Source organism: Lasioglossum baleicum, chromosome 14 (assembly GCF_051020765.1).
Source record: "Lasioglossum baleicum chromosome 14, iyLasBale1, whole genome shotgun sequence".
NCBI lineage: Eukaryota > Metazoa > Arthropoda > Insecta > Hymenoptera > Halictidae > Lasioglossum > Lasioglossum baleicum.
In genome coordinates, this window is record NC_134942.1 from 13,061,903 (window position 1) to 13,074,423 (window position 12,521).

At 34.7% G+C, this 12,521-nt stretch overlaps 1 protein-coding gene across 1 annotated transcript in view; it reads right to left on the reverse strand.

Moving 5' to 3' along the window:
- Positions 1-4,802: 4,802 nt before the first annotated feature.
- Positions 4,803-12,521, reverse strand: part of LOC143215610 (opioid-binding protein/cell adhesion molecule homolog) — a 553,686-nt gene continuing 545,967 nt past the window's right edge. Inside the window, exon 7 of the mRNA XM_076437894.1 lies at positions 4,803-4,971. Within this exon, the coding sequence (XP_076294009.1) occupies positions 4,955-4,971 (17 nt within the window). The 3' untranslated portion in view covers positions 4,803-4,954. The remainder of the gene's footprint in view (positions 4,972-12,521) is intronic.

The following is a 12,521-nucleotide window of genomic DNA, read 5'->3' on the forward strand; positions in this document are numbered from 1 at the left end:
ATTCTTTGACTCCAGTATACATATACAGTGGATAACAAAAGTAAGTTAATAGTCATATTTTCAATAATGATATCAGTGATTATCGTGATAAATTTTGTTTTCAACATAACCATTAAATATGTAATCAACTTGTTTATTGTTATAAGTGAATAAATATTACTGTTATCGTGATTTCATTATTGAAAATATGAGTATTAACTTACTTTTGTTATCCACTGTATTATGGTAAAAATCGCACAAAAAATATAAATAAATTTAATCTTGTTATTTTTATAATACCATACACATTAGTCACTTTTGATGGTCGGTAAGCTTCGTGTTAAATAATCTTGTCATCCTATCATATGTGTGGGAATATGTATAGTGTATACTGCACGCATGACGTCATCCTCTAGGAGGGACTAAACCGATCCCAATGTACATGTTTAAAAAATTATGCAACAATACTGTCCACTTACTGCCACAGAAGATATAGATATACAATCATTTTAAACAATTTTTTCATCCCATTATATGGGAATGTACTGTATACTGGATGCATGACGTGATCATCCAGGACGGACTAAACCGATCCCAATGTTATTACGCTAAGCCCGAGCTTATGTCAAAATTGTTCTCGTTGATGCTACGAGGTTGTTTAGCGATACCCAGCAAGAACCGGGGAATTTGCTTAAGTGCCACTAAGTAGACGCGTAAGGTATGAGGAATGACCGTGTATTCATCGATGGTACAGGTGAATGGGCGATACGGTGATAGCGTTGTGTACTGAGACGCGCTTATACACGTATCCAGGATGGTGTTTATCGACACAGAAGTGAAGCTAGATCGTGACTCCTGGGACTAACAGGGATGCAAATGACTGTCCTATATCACATCAAGGATATATTCATAGACAAAGGAAATGTATTCGGGCATTGCTATCCTGAGAGAGATTACGCGGAATTGCAATATACCGACCTATTGTCATTCCTTCATTTCTTTTCTCTGTAGAGTCTAGACAACGTTGCTACTATATGTATACATATAAGTCTCTTATACTGCACCCACGTTGAAGCTACACCGAGCTACATTTGTTGATCCTAGGGTACATGTACCATTTTTGGCCAGCGCCATATTTGTTTCGATATACTTAGTTTCATTAACGTGAATATATTTGCTTAGTTCACATCCTGCAGTAAACTAATTACTTTAGCTTTGCAAAAAAGTTCAAACCGTACAGTACGATATCAAAAAAGTTATCGTCTTTTTTAGAGCGTCGGAATATTAATTCGAGTAACTGTACACGTGTACACGCATGAATATCATTTTGTAATACAGCATTTCCGAGTCGCGTTACTAAATGAACGTTCACTGGGAGCTGAGAATAATTAATCTTATTACAGTTTCGAATAACTTACTTGCTAGCAGTCATTCAGTTAGCTCGCGTCCGTGTCGAAAGTTACGACGATTGTGTCGGAAAACGTAGCGAGAAGTGTCGCGAAAGCCGTTCCATAACTTTTAACGAGAATAACGAAGCTTGCGCTGCGTATAAAAAAAGCACGAATCACTTTGGTAGCGCACCTGTTCGGTTGGGGATGAGATCGTGCGCGTTTTCTCGCCGGTGCAGGGTGAATGCTATCAGGGTGGCCTGAATAAACGAATCTTCTATTCAACTAGCAAAGCTAGCTGATCGCGTTACGTGGGCCCGTGAATGGATCGAAAAGTAACCTAGCAGAAAGCAAAAGTTGACTTTCAACGCAAGGAATTTAACCCTTAAGTGCGCGATTTGCTGCTGCTTTCGATTTCCATGAAATTAGCTCAACCCTCCGGACACATTCATCCTTTTTTACTCGTGTGCACGCATTGAACCCACGTGAAGCACCATTTCATCTGAAAGCATCGCCGGGATCGATCTTTCTCGAACGAATCGTACGTGTATGGCCGCGCAATACTGCGGGTGTAATAGACCGTGAATCTTTATGCGATTATACCACATCATGATTTTCGAACAGGAATAAACGTTCCCGTGGATTTTTATTCTTTCACATCTTCGATAACCTGCCGAATCTATCAATACACACGATAAAATTCTGCTGTATCCGAGGCTCTCAATGTCCGACTATGAAAATGTAAGTCGCATAAATGTCTGCGGTCTAATAATGCTTTACTGCATTCTATAATATTGGGTTCGAAAGAAAGTTCGCAGCGTTTTCAAATTAAGAATCGAAGATAAAATTAAGGTGTTTATGCAATGACACGAGAAGTTACCTCAAAAATGGCAAAAAGTAATAGAACAGGATGGAATATATGTTATTGAATAAATCTATGAATAAATATCTGAATTTTAGCTTTCCATTTTAATTGACAAACGTACAAAGGTACGAAATGTACCTATTACTGCGGCTGTACGTTTCACTGTGGTACTTTTTCCGAATCAGATTAAAATACGTAAAAATAAATATTTTGCCTTGAATAAATTTGAACGATTCAATAAGAATGTATTCTCGTTGGCGAGGCAAACAAAATTGCCGATCTTTTTCATATTTCAGTAATCTCAGGATTTGAAAAACTATTCTTTGTAAAAGATAAAAATAAGACCATTTGTCTTCTATCTCAATGATTAAAAGACTGTTGATCACATGTTTGTGCATTGTTTATATTGTTTTAAGTTGCATTGGCGAAAATAATGAAGCCCTCAGCATTACGTACATCAAAGTGAAGAAGGAGCTCATTACTGCGACACAAAAATCACTAGGAATGTCCCTAATACTGCGGTGTGCAATTGCAACTACGATGAGAAACAAACTTATTATAGATAATAGAGTATTATAGATAAAATAAAGTGGAAAGTAATGAAAAAATCAGTAACGAAAATAAAAACAAAATAAATTGAAGTGCACTAAAATCTCTACTTATGGAACTGAATACTTAAGAAACAAAGGAAGAAGAATTGAGAAAGACAAAGGAGTTTATATTGTAAATGCAATTGTGAAATATTGTAAACTTCACGATGTTTATTATGAATTTGTCAACGTGTTTCACAGTAATATTAACTTGTTAACGCTCTAGTGAACTATCTTGCTAAAGGCTCTGACGTAATAATTCTGATGCTTTCAACCTTTATCCTGTATGAGAAATTTATATTGCCATCCCATCTTACTACAAGATGTAATTTTGATCTTCCTGAGGTGTACGCGCCACCTACTTCTCAACCACGACGTTCTCACATTGTAATTTACAAGAACAATATACCGCGAGAACGTAGATGAATCACATGGTTTAGTGGACGTGGCATTTCCATTTTTCACTCGGCTGCATCGACAAATTGTGTTATTCAGATCATTAACAAACTTCATCTCTTTCAGGTAAATGTTTTAAACGGGTGCTTGCTGCGGAATATAATGAGATCGTTAACGTTATTTCGCGGTGAAATTCCCTGCTAAGTTATTCAAAACAACGTTAAATATGTATTCTTTACACGCACACGTTTTCAATTATGTCTCGAATCTGGAATTAGTGCAACATAAAACTACTGTCCACGTAAACTCGTATTTTTATATGAATTATTGCGTTTCCATCAAGTTATGTAACAATAGAAATTGTAGTTGTCGATCTGCTAAAATATTTTATCAATCTTAATGTAAAACTCTCGTGTCGCGTTTTGTTCGCAATAAAATTTCAATTATATTTTTATTATTCATAATATGTTTTTTACGCATTGTTTCGGTACCTTTTATTTTACGGTTTTAATCAATTCATCCAATATAATAAATTAACAGCAATAATAAAATTCTCGAATTGCATTGAAATGTGTTATCACAAGAATGATGAGAAAACGTTGCGAATTATACAACTTCTTTTTTTATACAATTACAAGTAAACGAATTATACAAATTATACAACAAAATACATATATGTAGATGCATGTTACATACATCCTACATCTCGAAACTCCAACGTACGATCATTATATTTCTGTTATTGTTATTACCATTATTGTTATTAATTTAATTATTATAATATCGCCATTGTTAGTTCTATGGATCTTGTTAAGATGGCAACTGCATTCAACGGACAACGTGTTCGTCATTTCTATCTCAAAACAACATTATTCATACTGAAATCTTCCATTAGTATTATTTTAATTATTATTAAATTCTATTATTAAATAATATGATTATTAAATTGTTAACCAACGTCCAGACCCGTAACAACTACAACCTAGAGTCGCCAGATCAGAGAAATTGAGGGGAATACAGTTACTCTCTCTCCCTGCTTATTAGTCACGTGACTGGGCCGTGGCGGTAGAGTGGGAGACAAGTATTAATCTGGCGACACTGCTCCAACACTCAATATGAGTCTATGTTAATGAATCTTTAATTATAAACTTTTATACGTAAAAATGATCATATCTAACACTAAACCTATGGACCATCAAACGTGACTGATGTGTATAGTATTATAAAAATAACAAGATTAAATTTATTTATATTTTCATAAGTTAGAGATATTAATTAGGTTAAGGAAGGTTTGTGAAAAGGATTTGTAACCCTAAGGGGAAAAATAAACTATACTACAATTTATTTATATTTTGTGCGATTTTTACTATAATATACACTGGAGTCAATAAATATATTCAATAATTGCCATGAAAACACCTTTACAATTTCAATAATTGTCAAATAAAAAATCTAACAATTGGGTCATTTGACCCCTCGTGGTAGGTTTAGTGTTAAACTAAAAATAAGCGTATTGTGCCATCTATACCGACAACAAATTTTTTAAATTCACATTTGAAATGTGAGATTGAAATATATAATTCTAGTCTTGAGATGTTTATCTGGCACTCTTTCACTTATGTATGTACTTAAAAAAGCAAATTGAACTCGTAAATAAACACACTCAATATTTTTTACTAGATACTGTTCGCAATTATTCAAGTTACATACTAACGTTGCAATTAACGCACCGAAATTCATACAAGTGGCCATTCTGGAAACAAAAGAAAAAACATATTTTTCAGCTGGTACAGAATATATTGTTATGCAATACGTGCGAATTTTACAAAAGGTAGAATTTAATTTCAGTGCAATCCAAGTTTACGCAGAACTTTTTAATGAGCTTCTGAGAGATTGTAACACTTGTTAGGACAAGCACGTCACCGTTCTCGTTTGAGCTGTTTTAACTAATTTGTTTAGAAAAAAATTAACAATTAAAATGAATGCTACCGGCTGCATAGCAGTAACATTTTTACCCACCATTTCGAGTTTCGTCGTGACGATTATTCCATTTTTAAATTTTCTATTATTTTTACTAGATCCACTCATTTGTTGATATTATTTATTCGCTTATTATATCGATTATTCCATAAAAGACTCAACTTTCATTTTTCACACGGTCTTTGTTATTATAGGTTCAAATATTTATTTATGCCACTCTATAATGGTATATTCTTTACTATTTAATCACGAAACTATTTTGTTGACACAAGACTAGTAATAATTATTTAATAAACAATTGAATAAAATTTTGAAACATAACAATTATTTCTTCTTGCATGATATTGTCAAACTTTTTGTTGCACAAATAGATGTAATTCACCTGTAACCGTATTTACCTTGTTTAATTTTAATTAGTTATTGAACAAAACTCCTTTTTATTTATTTACATCTAAAATTCATTCCTCACCCTGTATGTCAATACAAAATAAGTAAGTAAATAATAAGTAAAAATATTTATTTGGCTCCTGTCGCTTGTAATTGATGCAGAAAATGTTCATTTTGCGTAAACTAAAGCTCCCCAGACGATAAATGAAATGAGATAGCTCATCATTGAACAAAAATAAATGAAATAATTTAGGATAGCCCCGCCGAACTAAATAATTACTTTGTTTACCTTCACACAAGACGTAGGAAAACAGCAAAATAATATCACTACAGTTGAATACACGTAACAAGCATTTCCGCTTCGATGAAAACCTTAAACACAAAGCCCCGTCACTGCTCAGGGAAAACCAGGACTTCGCCGGAACCATTTCACCCACACTATCGCGAGTCAACAAGATCCGATATGTGCCGCTTAACGTTCGGGGAACAACAGAACTGTCCTTAGATCGTATTATTTAGGTGACGGCCCATTTCCTACGTAAACTCATGGGGACAATCCCCTCTCTGGGTTTGGCGTTGTGGTCGATTTTCGACAAGTTTTTCTACAAAACGAATATTCTCTTTTCGATTCTACCAGAAATTGCACACCTTCCTATATTACTGGATAAAATAGTAAAACACTTTACATATTTATCTAGGTATATTGCATAATTTTTTTTAATTGTAAAAATGATCTCCACTTCTCTGTTATGAACGTATTAATGAAAAATGGGGACCAATCAGAGCGCGCCTACGGCGGACTCCGGCTCGATCTATCCTCGAAACAGTACATCGATGTTGGGGGAACCAGTACACTGGTAGTGGGAGAAACAGTACTCTGATAGTAGGGGAACTAGTATTCTGGTAGTAGGGGAACCAGTACACTGGTAGTGGGAGAAACAGTAAACTGGTAGTGGGGGAACTGGTACACTGGTTGTGGAGAAAACAGTATACTGGTAGTGGGAGAAACAGTAAATTGGTAGTGGGGGAACCGGTACACTGCTAGCGGGGGAAACAGTACATTAGTAGTGGAGAAATCAGTACAATGGCAGTAGGGGCATCGATATTCTGGTAGTAGGAGTCGTGAAGCGACAGCGGAGAAAAAATTGCCCGGGCTAATTTACAGCAAGTTATCTGGAGAATTTATAACTTTCCGGTGACAATGTGTTTTCCCATATTTCATAAGGGGCTACATAGGTTGTACTGAACAGAATGTTTATGTATTCTTAGTAAAATTAAGAAAATTATAATTATTAGAAAATTCTTCTGATGTTTCGACTGTTTTAAATTACACTCATTTTTGTCATAAATGCATCAAATCCGTTTTGTCTAATTATTACTTTTTTGAAACTCGTCATAACTGTTCAAAAAAGTTTAATGAAGTCATTATCTTTTTTTTTTTAATATAGTAGAACTTCTTCAAAATAAAAATGTTTTGGCATAATTATAACAAATTGTCAATCTTCTTCAATCTTCTTTTTCAATCTAGATAAAAGGTTGAAAATAATATAACAGAATTTTTAAATTCTTCTAATGTTTTCACTGTTTTAAATTATGCCTACTCATTTTTGTTATAAATGCATAAAGATCCGCTGTTTAATTATAACTACGAAATCTGTCGCCATACCAAACGCTTATAACGAACGTGTAAATTTAACCATTATGTTTCAGATTCCCTTCAGAGGCCAAATTCACGGTTGCACTACTTAGCGACAGGTGCACGCTGATATGCACATAATTGGCTTCGGAAAAAGGCCAGAGTTTCGCCTCTCTGCGAGTACTCTATCACTTCGTATACACTCGCTTCTTACTGTTTTGTCTACCGTCTAATAGAAAGTGACAGCAGATTTTCTCGTGCAAATAACCTGCACGGATCCCTTAAGTAGTACCACGAGGTCACCAAAATTGGGGCATCCAATTTCGAGGATTCTGACGGAGCAGTATGTAACGCACAGTGACTCGCATCAATATTCGTGTGTACCACAAGTTATAAAACGAATTAATTTTTTTTTAATCGTACGTCGAATGATGTTTTCGTGAAAAAGAAGTTTTGAAACAATTGCAATTGGTTTAATTTTTCTCCTCACTGTATTGAGCTTATAAATATACAGTTAGGAGCAAAACTGATCACACACACTTTAAATCAGAATATCTTTTTTATGATTGGACCAAACTACTTGAATTTCTCTGTAAGGCTAGAAGAATTAGTTTAGTAAATGACGTCTAAAAAATATGTTGAGAAAGTGCATTTGGTCGGAATTGTGAAAAACAATAGTAAAAATGTATTTTTACAACTTTTTTAACTGGGCCAATAACGAAAATTTAGAAGATGTGTTTGGTCAACTCGTATAAATTATATATACATTCTGAAAATTTCATTGAAATTGGTTAATCGGTTCACGTGTTATAAACGATCAAAAATGGTAAAAAGGCCGAAAATCTTGAAAAATTGCAATTTTTACCACTCAAAAATATTATCAGAGAGAAGTTATAAATTTCTTGAATATCCTGTTACTAGAGTCACTAAGAAATTGGATGAAATTGGATGAGCACAGATTCATTTATACTTGAAGTATAAAAATATTCATAATATTTTATATATGTATTATAAATAAAATATATTACATATTATATATCATTTATTAAATATATAATATATCATATATTACAAATATTCATAATAATTGTCAAATAAAAAATCTAAAATGGGTCATTTGACACCTCGTGGTATAGGTTTAGCGTTACATAAATAGTTTTCACTAAGGGCGGTATAGCTATCGCCGCAGATGAGAAATGACAAGTTCTGAAGGATTGCATTGGACGTCGTGAAGGTGGCTAAACTTCACGTTTTGATCTGGACGGCTTCATTGAACGCGACTGAACGTTGCAACATACTGTCACTCAGCCGTTCTTTTACCCGTTTTTTATTCTCCCCTTTAAAACGCAACAAGAAAGACGCGAGAGCAACTGTCGAACTAAATGTCAACCGAAGAAAAATGAGGAGGTAAATACAAACATGAAGGGAAAAGAGAGACGTGTTTTGCTGGCAACTCGGTGACAGAAAAAGATGGCGCGACGGAGACATTCCGTGAAAAGACCTGAAAACTGTAGATCAAATGAAAGAGGGCCGATTTTTTACGACGCGACGTAATCACCTATCACTATACTTGTCGAAGAACAGACAATTTAAGCAAACGAATATGTATTATGTTTCTCATTCCATTTTTGCCACTAAAATGTATGCATAAACACAGTATTTTCAAACAAACACGTAAAAATATTGAAAACGTGAAGTAACATTCTTCAGAGTATGTAATAATTGGACTGCAGCTTTTGCATGCATAATAAAATTAATAAAATTAAATGGAAATTAATTTCTTTCCTAAATAATTTCGGTAGGTTGGAAACAATGTAAATAACAGTATTTCTAACTTCATAAATGCTTTCACATAAAATCATACTAAAAACAGTGTAGTTATAATTGTTTATCGCGGCTGTTCTTTCATTAGACGGTCTCAGTTCAATAATATAATCAGAGCACACGTGGAACCCTGTTGTATTTCAGCAGTGTATGGTTCACACACACACACACACACACACACACAATCCAGAAAAATAACAAAAAATTATTCCGTGCCAATACGAACGATAAATCGTATCAATCTCATCGGCAGTTATAACACGGACAAACTTTCAATGCAATTTTCCTTTGGCAGGATGACGTCACGACCGCTGGTTGCTGCTCTGAATTAGAACGATGAATTTATATCGGCGATAGCAAAAATGTTTCGACCATGAATTCATTTACCTGGTTGGAGTGCGGTGTTATTGTACGGCGGCTTTGTGACTGCACCCGATGAATCCGAATGAACTTGTGGCTAAAAACCAGTAACAATTGGGTTGTTCATTCGTGTAGCAAAATAACCGATAGAACAATAGCTTCTCCTCTATTTGTTTTCACGTTCAAATTATTCTGTTGAATCGAACAAGACAACAACCAGTCAATATTTCTGTTTAGCTAAATCCGAGATATACAGGGTGTTCCAGATTTTTTCGGCCAAACTTTGCCAGCGTGTTCTACACGCAAAAATAAGAAAAAATGTTATATGAACGTATGCTCTTAAATGTTTTATTAACGAGTTAACATTTCAAAATGACGTCCGTTATTACGAATACAGGATTGGCATCTAAGAAATATTGACTTTATCGTATTACTGATTTCTTCTCCGCTGATATTCCCTTACAGCAGCTCGGGCACTTTCATTACAAAAACCATAAATAAAATGCATATCAGCGTATTCACGATTGGAAAATTCTCCCGGCATCTCGATATGAAGTCGTACAGCGTACTAAACATTATTAGCTCAGCAGAAATCAATGTCGATATCAACTACTTCAGCAAGTAAACATAAGAGTTTATGTAAACACAAATAGAGATATTCATAATTAGTTAGAGCTCTTCCCTCGCACTGTCACCGTTGACTCCTCTGTTTCACTCTATTATTTCTCCTCCTCTGTTTCCGTAGAAACAGTGCTACCTGTTCATGTTCTATACACACAGAATACGGTATGGAGAGGGGGCATAAGTGGGTCAGGTGCCCCATTAATGGACAGCGCTGTTATAGTTACACGCTCCTACACGCATGCACTGTTCAGAGAAGAGACTAACAATGAGCTATCGTTCTCCCACTGTAGAGCAGCGTCCTAAAATGTTAAGCTGTACGCAGTTAATAAGTGTGACAATTTGTGTGAATCGCGAGCCTCCTCAGAGAGCTCTCTGTTCGATCATGATTGTTTCATTAGTATCTGAACATTGTGTGCGTGTTCAACGGATATGTGCTTAAATTACAAAGTTATTGTGATTGAGGAATCGGACACAATGGGGATACTTGCGATATTTCAATGAGATTGGAATGAAACGGATTGAAAACAGAATTTTTGAATTCTGATGCATTCAAGTGTTCTTTTTTAATTTTCAGCAAGTTGGTAGTTGATGGTCTGTTTTCAAAATATTAACCGGTTTGCTCGGTAAATATTTTTATTTGTATCATAATTTATTATTCCCGAAAAATCCTTCCCTTTTTCTTCAACGTGAAGACGTTTCTGAAGAGCAGTAAACAAATGAATCCCCAAGACATTTAATAATGTTTCTTTGATTTTATACCAGTCTATGCAATCAAGTTTGCGCGACATGACTCGACAAATTTAATTAGTAATTAGTATATCGTATTTAACACTAGGCTTACGGAATAAATTTTTGAATAATTCCTCGTGGATGCATATCTTTACAATCTCAACAATCGTAAATTAAAAATATTAGAACCCGTAATTCTGTCGGGACCCGTAAAATTAGTGTCAAATGACGAGGACCATTTTTATTCAATTACATAACGTCTAAAAACAGTACAGCAACTGTAGACTCACGTTTAATTTAACCCTTAAGTGGTATAGTGATTAGTAAGATTATAATATGTATCATTCTAGGACCTTCCTAAAATTTTGTATTTTGTTTCAGATACTCGTCAGCATATTATTTAAGAGTAAATAATTCGAATGTTCTAAAGAAGTTAAAAAATATTGATTGATTGAAATATTGACAGTATACCAGTTAAGGGTTAATGATGAGCAGAACTGCCATCGACAATGGACCCGCGTTGAATTCCTCAATCATGGAGTCTGAGAGCTACGCAATTCAAAGAAAGCTCGTTTGATTTCATTCACTACTTTACTTGAAATTTATACATGAGTATTGTACATGAAATAAAGCGTTCTGCGCGAATCAGTGCAGAATCTCGACCCTAATCCGTCGCGACCGACTCATCGTCAATGATACATGAGAACGTATACACAGATAAACCAGTATGATACGATTTGTTTAGTCACTTGCTTAATTTAAACGTTATTCGAACGTGCTACGCGTTGCTCGAACGTCTCTCGTCCCTGTCAAAGGAAACACGATTGTTCTGTCAGTGTTTTGGGAATGAAACGGCTTCGATAATGCTCGATAGTCTTTCGGCAGTGAAATTGTTGCTTCCTTTGAGTAGTCCACTTACTTGCATCAAGAACGCAACTTGTCTACGGTGCACAAACATACTTCTCCCACACGCGCAACGTATTCACTTAATTTTACAGTTACAATATTTTTACAGTGTGTTGTAACGATCACTTCATCGTGATGGCGTTTCTCGGACAATCATGGTCAGACTGCGGATGTTTCCATTTTTAAGCACTGGTGCACCACAGCAGGAACCGAAAAGAATTATTCCAACATTTTTCCGAATCCTCATTATACTCGTAGTTCTCATTCACACTCACTGAAATGTATGCTAGTTATTCTACATACAGGGCCATTCAGCTAAGTGGCACATACGATGGTAGAGATTCTATAAAACAAAATTACAAAATTAGAAAAGTTGCAATATGCTGCTTCGCTTGCATTAGTGCAAGTCTCTCATTTATAGAGAATGTCTCAGTAACTCTATTAGTTCTTCACCCCACACACACATGTCTTATTCTTTTTACAATTTTTGTGACCGTAGGCTACTTCAACTTATTTCTCTCGAAAAGTGACTTCCGCCATTTTCAAAATAAACAATTATATTTGAAATAAGTATACTCGAAAACATGCAACATACTTTTGTAAAAATTCTTGCAACTTTTTCAATTAATTAATTTTTTAGTTTCAGGATATACACGGGTACAATGTGTTAATATAAGCAATTGCTGCATCCTGTAGAAATCCTGTAATGTTAACACAAAAACGAATATTTGACGCATTTTATACAATTACGAATACAAAGAAGAAACATTTATATGAAGATAATTTATTGAAATGAAATTGTTTAGTATTAATATTGGATTAAGAGTCAGTCTCTGCTACAGAATTCATGATACAGT